Source organism: Nipponia nippon, unplaced genomic scaffold (genome assembly GCF_047370975.1).
Source record: "Nipponia nippon isolate SJK-2023a ecotype South Korea unplaced genomic scaffold, ASM4737097v1 scaffold_43, whole genome shotgun sequence".
Classification (NCBI taxonomy): Eukaryota; Metazoa; Chordata; class Aves; order Pelecaniformes; family Threskiornithidae; genus Nipponia; species Nipponia nippon.
Genome location: NW_028262362.1, coordinates 1,328,610 through 1,344,182, shown reverse-complemented (window position 1 = coordinate 1,344,182; position 15,573 = coordinate 1,328,610). Strand labels below are relative to the sequence as shown.

Below are 15,573 nucleotides of genomic sequence, written 5' to 3'. Positions count from 1 at the left end.
GCCTGCCTGTGGTCAATCTAAGTGACTACTCAGCAGTGAAAGAGTCAAAAAGTTGATTTTTTCATTTTGAAAACTGCCAAAAATACTCATCAGACAGCTTTAAACCCCTAAATCGAGTGGTACAGCGTGCTGGAATTCCCCTTTGGGTTGGTCACCAAGTGACGAAAAACACTCATTTGCCTAGCTGTCCTCACCAGCACCACCAGCTAGCGGAGCGTATCTGGCTGTCGCCTACTGAAATCAGAACTATGCTACGACACAGCCTTGCACTGTGCAGGTGCCTGGGCTCCACTCAAAACACCAGACTCCCATACCCTCTTCAGAGCATCCCTGTCCCGCTGCACGAAAACATAAGAGCTCCAAGCAGCAGGCCTCTGCCTGCAACTCCTGGGCCCGAGACAACTCCAGGAGCCATGGAAATCCAGGGTCAACACATCCGCACAGGGTAAAGGTAGTTCCGAAAACTTCCAGAGCTCATGGAAGAAGGGTGCCTCAAATGCCAGACGGGCTCATGTCCTTCCAGACAGCACACCCGAGAAGCCAAATGCTGATGGACAGCCTGGGCACAGGGTGGAGAAGCGAGCAGACTATTATGAACGAGGGCAAATTTAAGCTATTTGACATGGCAGCCGGTGGCAGAACACAGTTTCTAATGCCCCCTCAGGCCTGCTGGCAGCCGGTCTGTCCCCTCGCAAGCCCAGCCCCGGAGGTACTTACCTGACATGCTTCCAGGCGGGAGCATAGGCCTGTCCGGCAGCAGCTCGTCATCAGAGGCAGCGATGGTTTTGATGGCATTGTGATAAAGCGGTGTGGAGCTGGGCATGGCATACTTGGACATCTGGGACATCATCAGCGAGAGGGGGTTCTGGGAGGGGGATGGATCTGGAGAGGAAGTAAAAGGCATGTTGGGATTCATGGTGCTAGAGGTGTTACTGGCTGGTGCGGAAGAGCTGCTCCGAGGCCCAGAAGGGAGAGAACCTGCAAGCAAGAGAGAGACCAGCTTAGTACTGCCCGTGCACCGTGGCTTGCTCCCATCAGACAGCAACCCCATCCCCTCCTTCCGACGGCAGCGACCAGAGGAAGCCGCAAAACGCAGAGCTGGCGCAGCCCAGCACTCTCTGGACTCTGAGGAGGCTCATGCGGAGACCCTGCTCCAGAACAGTGACGGACTTCCACTTCAAACTGCCCCTGACTGTCCAGCACAGACGCTTCTTTTGCTGCCTGCATCACAGGGCATGAGCCGGGGTTGAAGTAAAAGCTGCTCTGTTCGCCCTCCCATCTACCTGAAAAGGCCCTGTTTGGACTCCCGGGAAAAAAAGACTTGCCCCACGAGACGCGAGGGCACCCACAGGCACGAGTGTCTCCCCGCTCCTGCGGGAGCATGCAGGCTGGAGAGAAACGCTGTCCACAGGCTCACCAAAACCAAGCACGCACTTGCACACAAGATACACGGCATACCCTGATCCAGTCCTCCCATGGAAGTAGACGAGTTCATGCTGAGAGTCTGCTTGCTCTGGTTGACTCCTGGGCTGGGCATGGTGGCTTTGGGAGACGGCACCCAACCAGGGGAAGGAACAGCCATAGAAGGGGACTTCAGGCGGCTTGGAGAGCCAGTCGGAGACCGGACGTTAAGCGAGGAGCTCATGACCTGGGGGGACTTGAGGGGTCCAGACTGGTTTGAAGGTGGCATGCTGACCATCTGCGAGGGCGTCTGTGGGGACTTGAGGTTGGCAGAGGGGGAGGTGACCAGTGGCGAGTGCACCTGGCTGAGGGTGGGAGACTTGAGGTGACCCATGCTGGGGGAGTTCATCTGGCTGATGTTGATGGTGAGGTCAGAGGGCCGGCGGCCCAGCCCCCGGGAAGGTGCTGGGTGCATGTTGGCCAGGTTGCCCCCTTGCGTGGGAGTGGGATTGGAGGCCGGAGGCAGAGGGATGTGGCTGAGCCTGGTGGTGCTGCCGATGCTCCCAACGGGCATGGTGCCCTGCTCAGGGCTGAACATGTCCGAGCCGCTGCCCATCTCCTGGGGCATGTTGGGGAAAGGCCCTTGCCCGCTTGAGAAGCCTTGCTGTCCTTGGTTGGGGAACTGGGAAGGAACCATCATTTTCTGGGGTCCCCCCAGCATTGCACTGCCATTGCCGTTCTGAGCCCTCGCCCTGGCCAGCTCCTCAGGGCTCATGCCCTGGTGGGCCATCATATCGGGGCCCCTCATCTTCTGCGACATCATCATCTGCTGCTGCGGGGTCATCTGGACATTGAGGTTCATGTTCATGTTCATGTTGACATTCATGTTCATGTTGAGGTTGCCAGGGCCCATGGGCGCGTCCATGTCCCGAAGGCCCGACTGACTCATAGTGGGGCTCAACATCCCCCGAGTGCCTGCAAAATCCATTCCCATCGGGGCACTGCTCAGGCTGTCCCCCGTTATCTGCCCAGCAAACATGGATGGATCCATCTGCCTGTGAGCCTGTATCATCCTCTCCATTTCCATGCCCTGGCTCATGGAGTTGCCGGACATCCCCATGGGCCTCTGCATTGCCACTGGGCGTTTCTCCATCAGCTGATGCCGCAGGATGTCCTCCCTGGCACGGGGGTTCATGAACCTTTCGGGGTCCCCTTGCCCTGACGGGTAGGGCAGGGTGCCTTGCGGAAAGTTCCCGGGGCCTCCCATAGGAGGCATATCGTCGCTCCATCCCATGCCGGGCCTGACTGGCCTCTGCATGGCATTCATGGGCCCAAGAGCATCCAAGGGCATGTTCTGCATCCCTCCAAAGCCAGAGACTCTCTGCATTTGATTCCCAGGGAACCGTGGCCCTGGGAAGGGTGGGCCTCCCCGCAGCTGCATAGGGTCCTGCACATCTATGGGTCCCCGCAGCTGGCTGCCCATCCCCGGCGGCCACTGCTCTCCAGGCTTGCTGTGGTAGGGTGGCGGGGGCCCACGCATCATCATGCTCCCCATCGACTGCGGGATCATGATCTCCTGCATGGGCCGGCCGTGGATGCTGATCTGCTCCTCTTTCCGTCGCTTCTCCTCATAGTACTCTTCCTGCAGCTTCCTCCAGGCCACTTGCTCCGGTGTCAGGCTGTCCTGGTTCAGCCGCTGCATCATCATGTTCATCTGCTGCCCCATGTCAGCGCCTGGGTGGTGGGGCACCTCGTGTTCCAGACTTGGCCCACCAAGGCTCTGGGTCTGGGAGATCATGGACTGCAGAGGCTCTTCGTATTTCTTCATGCTGGCGGGGGGTGCAGGGGGCTGGGCAGGGGCAGCCTGGGGTTGAGGGGCAGTCCCGCCCTCACCTGCGTTTTGGCTGGACTTCATGAAGGGCTCAGCCTCCCCGCTGCGCAGCAACAGACGCTCAATGTCCCGCAGGGTCTGCAGCGAGCGCTCTCGGTGCTCCAGCTGCTCCTTCGACAGCCCTTCCGAGTTCATGGGGTTCCTGGGGCCCAGGCCCGCCTGCCCATTCCCTGGCATCCCTGGGCCCGGGCCCTCCCCAAGGAGGCTGGAGCTGGATGTGGCGGAGGAGTCCACTTGCCCAGGCTGCATGGTGTTGGCGGACGCGGTGGGCGTATTTGAGTGGTTACTTCCAGGCTGGTTGCTGCCGCTGTTGTTCCCCAAAGAGTTGGGAGTCAGATCTCTCCGGACATCTTCACTTGTCCCTTCCTGGGGCAGGCTGCTGGGGGCAGGCAAAGGTGCTTGACTGATGGTCTGAGGTGGAGGCGGAGGCTGCGTCGGGGGAGGCTGCGGCTGTGGCTGACTGGCTTGAGGTGCCGGTGGCTGGGACTGTGGAGTGTTGGCAGCAGGAGGGTTAATGGGAAGCGGCTCAGCAACCCCCAGCACTTTAGGAGCTGGCGCCTGGCAGAGAAAAGGGAAATAAATGCGAGCAGGAAAAACCCCAGGTAGGTATTCCTCCCCGCACCCTGCAGGAGACCTCTCTGTCCCAAAAACATGCCTGCTGCAGTTTGCCTTCATTCCTTGTGGGGAAGAAGCAGGCCCTATTACATGCCCTGGAAACGCACAATCAGGTATCCTGCCCATGTGCCCCACCCCAAACTTTTCACAGCTGACAGCAGCCAGGACTCACTCCGAAGAGGTTCCACAGCAAAGCAGCTTCGCACCCCATGGGAAGGGCATTCTGACAACCCTTTCCCTCGGCAGCTGAGCCAAGAGCTGGGGGAGAACGGCCACGTCAGAAGAGAAGGGTCAGCAGTCAGCAGCATGTGCCGACAGGAGCATTTGGTTCATGGCTGGTATACCTGGTCTAGCTTTGCCCGTGGGACGTTCTGCTGATGGTAGGCCAGAATGGAGTCAGCTCGGCCCTGCAGGACAGCTTCTGCAGCTCTGGGGAGAGAGCACAAACCGCTCAAGAACAGGCATTGTGCCCCATCCCACCCACCCCAGGCTCCAGGTGCCACCTCCGCTCTTCAGTCCTGCGGGAAGAGGGAATTCTCTGGAGGTCACCGAGAAGGGGGGATAGTCTCAGCGTCCCCCCACCTGTCCTGCACAGGCCCCAGTGAGGCTCTCCAACTGGCGATCGCTTGCCCTGGAATTTCCCTCTTCCCGCGTCCTGTGACGGGCACTCAGCTCTGCCTTGTGCCTGCTGCTGTCTGCTGCCCTAAGGTGGCTGTCGCCGAGATGTTCTGGGATCTACCACACTGAACCTGTGGTACAGCAGAGCTCTAAGATGAAAGGGCCTTGCTAAGACTCCGCGGCTGAGACAATGCGGGACAGAAGGGAGGAATCGAGTGGAGAACACCAAGTGTTACACAGCACTCCCCGTGACACCCAGCCCCTCTGCTACCTCCGAATCAGAACAGTGGCCCATACTGCTGTGGGTGAATCTTTGCGTTGGGTGCTGACTAGACGCACTCGACGGCCCGTGTCGCAGAACACAGTGCTGGGCATCACTGGGAGAAAGCGTGCATTTAAGACAAAGTTTGCCCACCAGCAGTAGCTGCCAGCAAACTTCCTGAACCTCAGGGGGGACCCGCTCTGCGCAACCAAAGCGACGTGGGTCCGTCCAGCTCTCTTGTGCTCAAGTGCAGCACGCAGCAGGCAGGTGTGACAGGCCAGCCCTGCGCCAGCAGAGGACAGACAGGGTTTAGTGCTTACGTGTTAGCAAGGTGCGTTGTAAAGACGTAAACGAACTGTGAAGGCTGCTTTCCTGTTCCGCCGCCTCCGCCTCCTGCAGCGTCTGACCGTAAGCCGGGGGCAGCACCATGAGGCACGCTGGAAGAACCGGTCTCGTTCAGGTTCGGCAGCGGGTTGGACCCTGGGCCAAGCTGCGAGGCTGTGGACATCGCAGGATCTGCTACATTACAATCTGCGGGAGCACAGGATTCGAGCTGCTAGGGCCGGCGCAGCAGGGCAGCCCGGGCGGCCTCTGCTGCCCGCACCGCGGGACGGAAGGGCCGGGAGGGAGGCAGCCGGGGCCGGGGCAGAGCCCCGCGGGGCGGCACGGCCGTGCTCGGGCGCCGGGCCGAGGAAGGGCCGCTGCCCGGCCGGGCCACCGGCAGGTGGCAGCACCCGCCCGGCCGGCCCCGGGGCCGACGCTCCCGCTCCCCCGGCCCGGGGCTCTACCTCCTCTCCCGGCCCGCGGCGGCGGGACGGACGCCCCCGGCAGCGGGGGGAGAGGGGATGCTGTCCGCCGGCGTGGTCACCGTTAATCGTCAGCTGCTATTAGATAATATTCCCACTGAATATTAATAAGCATCGCAATTACCAGGAGCGTGCAGCACCTTCCTCTTGCCTAGCCCCTCTCACACACACATGCTACACCCCGCCGAGGCAGGCTCGCCGGTTCTCCTCCTGCCAGCCTCTCACCACCAACCTCCCCGCAGACCTACTGTACGCCACTGCCAGCAGCTCGGCCCTGGCACAGCAGCATTTAAAGAGAAGAGACAGCACTGGAAATCTGGCGTGAGGACAGACGCGCTGCCTCACTGCCAGCCCTTGCCCTTGGACCTCGACCAGCTCGAAGATGTCGGAGCAGGCAGTGACAGGGAGGCAGCGCTATCCCTTCCCACAAGGGTTGTGGACTGTGCGGAGAAGCACAAGGGACATCCTGGAGAGGATGGCTACGGCGCAATGGCAGGCACAGAGGCCACCCTCTACTTGGGTTTATACGCTTCCGTGTTCTCCATCAGCTGTGGCCCTTGGGCCCCGCAGGACCTTGCCCTCTTCTCTCAGATATTCTCCCTGTTGCAATCTGAAAGTAAACTGAATTCTAGATACAAAAAAAAAAAAAAAAAACAAAAAACCAAAGAGTTTTGATGCTTTTGGAAAACAGGAGACACCTATGGTTTGTTGCCCCAAATGGTGCATGCCTTGGCCAGCTCAGCCCTGCCTGAACCACTGTGAAGACTCCGAGGGCCTCTTTAGCTTCAGTTGCCTTTAAAGCACAGCTGCGGAGAGGCAGGTGGATGGCCTGGCACAGACTTAGCTGCTGCGACAAGGGCAATGCACGTCGCGTGGTCTGGCTGCCGCTATGACCAGGGTAGGCATGCTTAACCAGATTTAAACCAGGCACACTTTCAAGGTGGCAATTCTGCCGCTGGTGTGGCCAGAGCAGGGACATCCAACCTTCTCCTCCAGCATCTCGACAGCACCTCCACAAAACAGGTCCTACACCTCACTGCATGGCCACAAACACTCTCACAGCACGACGACCGCCAGCCGTGATGGCCCACCACGCCACACACCCGGCTAAGCGAGCACACACGGGCAAAGCTAAAGGTGCCGGTGCCATCTGCCATGCTGAGCTGCAGGAAGGAGCTGGCTTTATTCAAGCTTCTAAACTGGTAAGGAGGTAGACACTCACTGTGTGCACTGCTGATGGGCTTGTCGTCTTCCTCGCTGTCCGGCCCAGAGCACCATTCGTCCCCGCTGTATGGCTGCTTCCTTTCCAGCACGCACCGCCGCTTGCTACGGGGAGCCACCTCACCTGCAAAGGGACAGAGCCATCAGAAGAGCTGAGGAGACCTGGCAGGGGCTGGGAAGGCTGGGGCCCTGCCCAGCTGTGTGCTGCACGCTGGCACTGCCAACCCAGCCAGGATGCACTGGGCGAGAAGCCTTACACTGACATCTGCCCAGCCCCGGTAAAGATCCTGAAGCATCTGCTCAGTCTGGGCTCCTTGTCTTTGCAGCCAGACCTGGTGAGACACTCCTGTGAGAGCCAGCAGTTCAGAATACGATCTGTTTCTTACTGTCTGAACGGAGTCTGCAGACACAGGACACGTCCAACTGCTGTTCCAAACCAGAGAGCTTTGGACATTAACCCTAAATTTAAGGGGTCTGTGATTTAGCAATGAAAACCTGAAAATGGAACGGGAGGGCACGTTCACATCTGTTGTGGGAACAAGAGACAGACTCTGCCCTTCCCAGACATCAATCAGGCAGGTGCCTTTACGCCCTCTGTAAACTTGGATGCTCCCTCCGTATCTCAGATGGGGCTGATGCAGCTCAGAGAGGAAGTGGCTTGCCTAAAGGCACTCAGGGACTCGGGGAAAGGAACTGGACATGGAACGGATAACTTCTAGTGCTGTGCTTTAACTCTAATATAACACTGTCTGGACTCCCTTTTTTATATCATCTGGTGGTTTTCCAGGCCATATTCACATGATCTATCAGAGCACTGCAGCAGGAACACAGGAGATTTGGGCATTCCTGACCAAGCCATTTTAATAATTTTCCTGTGGAAGCCTGGGCTGCAAGACAGTACTGGGATAAAGCTACAAATACTTATGATCGGTGGCACACAGTTACCCCCTAACGCAACAGGGAGAAAGCTTTCCTGGGGGCAGGAGGTCTGTTCAGGTACGTTCTACCCATTCTTCCAAGGCACGGTTCTGGCCTAAGCTAGTCAGTCAACACAGCTTTGGCCACGAAACCAAATGCTTAGATGCACGAGCCACAACAGCGGCTCTGCGTTTGGGGACCGGGTGTGAGTCTCGGTTGGAATCAAGGGCACCACTGGGATTTCTCCTCTGACAACCCCCCACAAGATGCTCAAGCGTCCCATGCGGCCGTTGAGCACAGAGCTTGGTGGAACACAAGAGGCTACAGGGAAGGCTGGTGAGGACAGGGAAGCCAGAGGGTTTGGAAGCAGTGACTCAGCCCTTTTCCAGAAGCCACGTGCTGTAACACAAGAGTCATCCATCGCTGACAAAACCACAGAACTGTTCAGACAGCGACCCTCACAGCACCTCCTCGCTAACCACGACTGAGTCGTCGGGCAGCTGCAAGAACACCACAAAAGCAGCTCTTGGCCAACAGCAAGGAAACAGAAAACAACTCAACTCGGTCCCAAGTTGAAAGTCTGCACATTGCAAAGCAGGGGCGTGCGGTACTGTTTCAGTGAACCATGCTCTTGCTTAGCCAGCCTCAGTAGCCCCTGAAAACCAGAGTCCCAGGTTCTCAGTGTAACAAACAGTTTAGGGAATGAAACGTAAAGACAATGCTCAGCCACTCTGGTCCCAAAACCACGGATGCGACAAGCAGCGATGCGAAGACGCACCGGCAGCCAGGGCAAGCCCAGACAGCAGCCGTAGCACAGAAAGCCAAGACGCTCACAGCTGCTCCCATCCCAGGTCCTGCCAGGACGCTTGGAGCAACTACAAGACGTGCCGAGGCAAGGTTTAGGAGAGCATTACCTTTTGATTCTGTGTCCTGCGAAGGGGTGCTGGCTTCTCGCTGTTCTCCGGAATCCACCGAGATGCTTCGTTCCCGTTTCACCTTGCCCTTCAAGGAGCTGAAGTTTGGGACAGTGTTCTGGCTGTTTTTCAGTCCAGAGTTGCCAGGGGAGATCTGAGTGGCCTTGCCGCCATGGCTGCCCGCCCCCACACCCTTAGAGCCCAGGTTGCAGGTGGGTGCTTGGCTCACGTTGTGGTGCTGGGCCGGGGCACCGCTGCTGCCTGCCTTGCCATGGCTGGGCAGTTTGTTGTCAGGGTGCATTGGATTGGCTAAAGCTCCCCACAGCGCCAGCGGAGGGAGCTCCCAGGCCCTTCGGTCAGAAACCTGCAAGAGAAGAGGGCAGCGAGTGAGTGCGGTGCCCCTCGCATGCGCGCAGCTGACAGGGGCACTGCCCAGGGCCGGGGCACTGGGGCTGCTGCCTGGTCACAGGGCCAGACAAAGCCTGCGGCAAGGCACAGCCCAGAGCCACTTGTGCCGGGAATTAGCCCTGGCCCCTTTGAGCAAAGGATCCTCCTCCGCAGTTAGCTGCGTGCGGACAAGCAGCAAACTCCCACCCAGGCACAGCAGGCTTGCCAGCACTCCAAGGCACAGGCACGGACGCGAGAGCCCTCATTTCCAAGGCCACGATGAGAACGGGGTGCTCCATGCCAGCCTGGCCCTTTGGTGAGCAGAAGGATCCTTAGAGCTATTTTGCAGGTGTTCCCAGAGCTCAGACAACTTTGCGACCCTGAACAGAAATCTGGTGCCCTGCTGGCGTCAGGGACCCCTTCTGCTGCTAAATCGGTTTCCTCTGCTCTGCAAAACACACAGGAGACAACTGAGCAGACAGAAGATGGTCTTGATGCAAGCCGATAAAGAGAAAGCTGGGACGGGGCAGGGAAGGACTAAGAGGAGAAGGCGGCAGTGGGTTGCAAGGCAAGGGCAGAGCCAAGAGTGCGGGAGCTCATCAGCTAAATGGTATCCCTGTCTCTTCCCGGGGGCCTGAGGGACCGTTCCGGCTCCTGCTCCAAGGCCTTAGGTGGGGGAGCGTCCACTTCAGTGGCAGCTTCCAGCCCAGCAGGATGATGCAACATGCCACAGGCCTGCCGGGACAGCAGGGTGAGGCTCTCCTGCTCCAGACCCAGCCCAGCTTTCTGAACAGCCCCACAGGCTGAGGCAGAGCGTTTCAGGGAAGAAGCGGCTAGGGCAGAGCACGCAGGCTTCTGGGCTGGTGGACGTGCATGCAGCTGAGCCATGCTGCAGCAGCCCTCCTTGCAGATCTATTTGCCTTAGCAGAGTCTCTTAGGCTTGCGCTGGGATTCTTCCCCTCGGAGCTCTGCACAGGCATTACAGGTGACTGGGATGCGGCTCCACAGTACCTGAGCACATCACATGTTCTGGAGCGCTGCTCCTAACCCTTGGTTCAACAGACAACCCTGGTAACTGCAGGGTGCATCCCTCCTGGCCTACGAGTACCTCCTACTTGCAGCAAGTAGCCTTCTTCAACATGGCAGAGGCAGCGCGGGACATCAGCCAGCCTAACCTCGGGGGCTACCGGAGCGGGCAGAGGATGTCCCTGACCTTCAGACATGGCTCTTAGACATCGACTCTTCCCGGCCTGAACTGCGTTTGCTGCTAAGCCCTCGGAGACAGTCCCAGTGCAGAAAGATGCACATCCCCGTGAGAACTGCTCCTCTCTTTCTTCATCTAGAGGACGTAACTCTTCCTGCATGGGGGCCCCACGTTGCTCTGCTACAGCCTCCTCACTGCCCCAGCGAGTGACTCCAAAGCTGCAGAGACCCCCACTGCCTGTCACAGTCTTCTCTACTGCTCGGGGAGCAGGGGTGAAGGAGCATAAACCACGTGTTCATGGAAGTTGAGGTATTACTCTCTGTTTGCTTACGTCTGCTATGTGCTTTGCATGACACCCCCACAACGCACTCAAGAACCTTCCCCGTGTACAGGCAGAGAAATTTCCCAGCACACGGGGGGGTTACTGGGCCCATGGTCCGCTCCTCCCATCTGGACTGAGCAGGCCAGATGCTGCGCACAGATTTCTTCTGCCACCCAGGGACAGGAAGCGCCGGCTCCAGACCAAACCCCGCATCTCGAAATAGCGCCGCAAGAGCTCAGCAGCACTACACACACTGCTCCTGGCTTGCCAAAGGCAGGCCTGAAGACATCCCATCAGCAAAAGCCAAGTGCTTGCTCTGCTAGGGCAAAACACCGTACCCAGAGCAGCGCGCAAGCGAAGAGCAAAGCACGTTTGGCAGACCCGTAATCCCTGAAAGACGGTGATCGCCACAAGGCGCAGGCTGCAGCTTGCCATCCACCGCCAGCAAGTTCCCTGCCTGCAAAGGGGACTTCTTGGCACCTGCCTCCCTGTGAGGCAAGGCTGAGCCGGTGGCTGGCTGGCACGCTGAGGCGCCCGACGGAGAGCAGCCTGCACAAACAGCGCTATCGCACAGCCCGCCCAGGCATTCCTAGTTAGTTAGTGGGATCGTTCATGCACAGCTTGGCCTATCACTGCTTCCTAACTAGCGAGTCGTTAGTTGCTCCCTCCTCCTCCACCTCCTCCCCACGCACCTCAGCGAGGGCTCTGCTCTAGCCTGGAGGAAGATGGTGAGCCACAGCGCTGATTAATTTTCACAGCACATAAGGGAGTTGCTAGCCCTTTAAGTGTCAGCCAGTCTCGCTCGCTCGCTCTTGTTCTCCGGGGACCTATTAATAGCAGCTGGAAAGATCACATCACTCTCTGGATATTTATACCCCTCATTCCACACCAGGAGAGATTTATGTCAGAGCTGCTGTCCCAGTGCCTGCCCAATTGCTCTGTCAAACCGCTCGCAGGGGGAGGGGAGCAGAGCGGGGAAGGAGACGTGGAGAGGGCAAGCGGGGAGGAGGAGAAGGTCCATATGGCACAAGCTGCAGCGTTAAGCACACACGCTGCCTGCAGCCGCTGGCTGGCCAGCCGCAGGGAGCCTTCGGCCCCGCTGGAAGAGGCTGCTGCCAGACAGCATTCCAGAAAGCAAGCCCTGCAGCAGCTCCCGCTGCTGGTGGCCCAGAGCCCCCGCCTGCTGCGCCGCACTCAGCAATCTTTGCAACACGTTGCACCGCAGTCCTGAGGGTCACAAACCGACTGACGCCAGGGTGCGGCTAGACCAGCCGAGGAGGTGCTACCACCGCCATCCGTATCACCGATAGGCTGGGAGATGCAGGTCTGCCTGTGGCACATCTGCACGGACACGATATTGCATTCAAAATAGATCCCAAAGTGCTTCACCGAAAATGGGAATGCTCAGCAGCACTGCAGCACAACCCTCCTACAGCATAGCGTGGGCATGTGAGTAGCCTGGGGAGGGAGGAAGAAAACCCGGGCCCCGCTAAGACCACGCCTGCAGAGCCCAGAGACTAACGCTCGAGACGCACCCCCTGTCCCTCTAGCTCTCAGGTCAGACTGCAGGGAACACACGCATCGATCCCAAAGGACCTGGCAGCCGCCACAATGAAACCTTCAGACGCTGCCTGCGGCGTGGGTGAGCCTCGCTGGCTGCGAGGTCCCTCCAGAACATCACCGTTTTGGGGCATCTATCTTCTTCCTTCATTCTGGGAGTAGGCTGGTGCTCCAGGGAGGGCATCCAATGCCTCGCCTCAGCCAGTCGCAGGATGGAAAGCCACCCTGGGCTGACGGGGGGCCCTGGCTCAACCTCGGGAAGCCCTCTTCTTCCAGCCTCGACTGAGGCTGACTGCACTCCCCTCGCAAATCCTAATGGGAACAGGGCCAGAAACAGCTGGTCGTGGATTCTGCTCTACTTTCGGGAGTAGCAACAGTTGGATCCTGTTGCAGTTGCATAGTGGGGATCCACCCCGGCCTCCCATGTGTCTGGCTGCAGTACGCCGATAGGCATCTCGATTGCTGTAAGCTCCTTGCACACGCCCCTAGATTCAAATTGGATTCCAGCAGGCATGCCACACATCTGGGCCACAGAAGAGAATTAATTAGAAAGTAGATACACTGACACGGGGAGACAAACAATCCAAAACATCTTGAAAAGAACACGACAAAAAGGAGATTGCATAGAAATCTGGCTCCCTCTGCAATTTAGCAACACACCCGCTCCAGCCCAGCAGTTTTAAAGACAATAGCAAACTTAATTCCCAGCAGTTATAGCAAGGAGCCGAGACTCCTGGCTTCTACCCCCAGCTGCCACAGATTCCACGAATGACCCTGAGCAAGATGCACTCTTTCTGGGGGCCTCGATTCCTCCGTCACTAAAGAGGGGGACAACCCAGCCTCCCTCACATGGGGAGGGAAGCTTACAAGGGACAATAAACATCTCTGTTGAACGAAGTGCTACACCTAAATGCAGAGGGAGAGTATTTGCGCCTGGTACATCTGAAAAGCCACAGCTTTAAATCAAAGACTGGGACCTTAGCAGACAAGAAACCTCAAAACAAAACAACAAAACCTGCTTTCAGTAAGTCTCCTCCAGTACGGTCTGAACAGCAGCAGAGGGGGAGGAGGAAGCTCCGGGCAAGGAGAGACTGAGCTGACATATTCCCAGTCCCGGAATTGCTAGCTGATAGTTCAAGAAACCTGAAACCCCACTGCGTTCCTGGAGGACTTTCTGGTGAATCATGCTCCCGCTCACTCCCCGAAGGACGATAACGCAGATTCCCAACGCTGCCGCAAGAATGCGGAGCCCGCGCCCGCCTCCCAATGGGGCAGGAAAGCCTCTCCGCCGCCAGCCTGCCTGCGCCGCAGCTTCCACGTCTTGATGCTGGCTGACATTGCTGCTGTGCTAACCCTATCGGGAGGAAGGGCAAGAGAAGAAGCCGGGAAACGAGAGTCACGACGGTTCAAAAAGGAAGGAGCTTCGCCCGCACCTCCCTCCTATCAGATGCTGGGGAGAGCTCTTGCGAAATCCAGATGACTACCGACTTGCGCATACACAGCGAAGACCAGAACCCAGGCCTCCTGAGCTGTGCTGACATGCCCGGCAGCTCACGAACACCCAGCGTAGCAGGTCGTGACAGAGCGATGCAACGAGCAGAAAGTCACCCAGCCCCTCTCCGCCAGCCAGTCCAGGAAATAACAAGACCAGGTTGCCGCTGCAAACACCCTCTGAGCACATTGCCTCTGCTGATAACCACCCACCCGCTCACTATGAGCGGCAATCCCGGGACAAGCCCGATCTAAAACGTCCCACAGACACCACCACAAACTCAAGCGGAACACCTTGGCTTTGGAAATGAGGGGTCCTAAGCAAGCTCAAGAGCCTCTCAAAGAAAGGCATCAGGCAGAGAACAGCAAAAGGAGAGACCCCCAAAGACCCGCTGCCCCGTCCTGAAATACCTCTCTCACCCCAAGTCCGGATGAGATCACGGGCACGCTGCCTAACACCACTCCTGGATTACCAGTCCTCCCAGGGTTAACAGCAGAAGGGGCTGGAACACCTCCAAAGAAATACCGTACTATTTCATTAAAGTCAGAGTATTTCATGGAGACAAAGACTACGACAAACTTTCCAGAAGCAAGATTTCTGAAGTCCGAGACTCTTGGGTCATTTCTGATTTGAGAAAGAGACCAGAATCAGAAACTTGACCTTTTCCATGCAAAAATGGTTGTTCCAAAACAATCCTTTTCGCAAGACCACTCAATGGGTTTTGAGTCTGTTCCAGTGAGAAACAAAACCCTCAAAAACAGTAGCGAAACAGCACTGCTGTCACCCAGCCAGCTCCAGCCAAGAGTCAGTGATGGGCTCTAACGGCCAGATGAGCCCAGGAACCCACCCGAGCCTGACAAGCACACCTCTGAGCCAGCACGCTATTTAGCAACCACCGACTGCAGGAGTGTCTCCCTAACCCCTGTATGGGAGCACTCGCCTGAACGTGTTTATCACCAGCGAGAACAGCCTTAGCCCAGGCTGCCATTGCTAAAGGAGTTTTCATTTGAGCCTTGCCTCGGCCAGCCAGCCTCGGAGACATCAGGAGGCAGGCAGTTCCGCAAGGCAACGCTCCCCCTGACAAGTCATCTGTTTTGAATGCATCATGAAATTATCTTGCTCTCCTACCGTCAGATGGATAGCCTGGAGAAGCCCATTTTCTCTTCTATCCATTTCTTGGATTCTTCTCACGCCCTTTTAAATGGCGGAAACGGTGGTACCCTCATCAGCTGTATCATAGAATGGTTTGGGTTGGAAGGGACCCTAAAGATCACCCAGTTCCAATTGCCATGGGCAGACACACCTTCCACCAGACCAGGTTGCTCCAAGCCCCATCCAGCCTGGCCTTGAACACTTCCAGGGAGGGGGCATCCACAGCTTCTCTGGGAAACCGGTTCCAGTGCCTCACCGCCCTCATAGTGAAGAATTTCTTCCTTAGATCTAATCTAAATCTACCCTCTTTTAGTTTTAAGCCATTACCCCCTGTCCTATCACTACATGCCCTTGTAAAAAGCCTCTCTCCAGCTTGCTGCAATCCATTGGTGTTAAAGAGCTTTTCTTAGCACTTCCTTGCCCCCTGCTCAACAGTTTCTCCCACTCTTCGGCTGCTTACTGCACCCCCAGGCAGAGGCTGGCTTCCTGTCCTGTGCTCAGGGAGCCTCCAGGTCTATCACCAAATTTGCAGATCCTTCCAGCTTCCGAGTCCAACTGGCACGTTCGCTACAGCAACCCTGCATGTGCCAGACGTTACTCGACAGTCGCATGTGGCTTTATGGGGACGATAACGAGGAATTGTTTTGTACATCGGCTCGTGTGACCTGCTGGGGACGGGTCAGCGAGAGACCTGCATGAAGGTCCGGGTGCCCCATGTGCAGGGTAGCACAGCCACCCGCACGTTGCAGCTCGGCAGGCTGCGGTGGTGTAACCAGCATCGAGCAGGTCAGGGAGCAAAGCCAGAAATCT

General features: G+C 57.6%; 1 protein-coding gene across 5 annotated transcripts in view; it reads right to left on the bottom strand.

Moving 5' to 3' along the window:
• The window catches only part of BCL9L (BCL9 like), a 73,663-nt gene that overhangs the window by 5,243 nt on the left and 52,847 nt on the right, over positions 1 to 15,573 (bottom strand). For 4 of the 5 annotated variants that reach the window (XR_015709161.1, XM_087778414.1, XM_087778415.1 and 1 more), the window contains 6 exons: positions 8,647 to 9,010; positions 6,816 to 6,938; positions 5,108 to 5,318; positions 4,252 to 4,336; positions 1,459 to 3,850; positions 718 to 978 (listed from right to left, as the gene is read on the bottom strand). Coding sequence is in view for 4 of the 5 variants with exons in the window: in XM_087778413.1 (XP_087634539.1) it covers positions 718 to 978; positions 1,459 to 3,850; positions 4,252 to 4,336; positions 5,108 to 5,318; positions 6,816 to 6,938; positions 8,647 to 9,010 (3,436 nt within the window). In the remaining variant the exon portion in view is untranslated. The remainder of the gene's footprint in view (positions 1 to 717; positions 979 to 1,458; positions 3,851 to 4,251; positions 4,337 to 5,107; positions 5,319 to 6,815; positions 6,939 to 8,646; positions 9,011 to 15,573) is intronic. The other variant, XM_087778416.1, reaches the window with a different exon arrangement.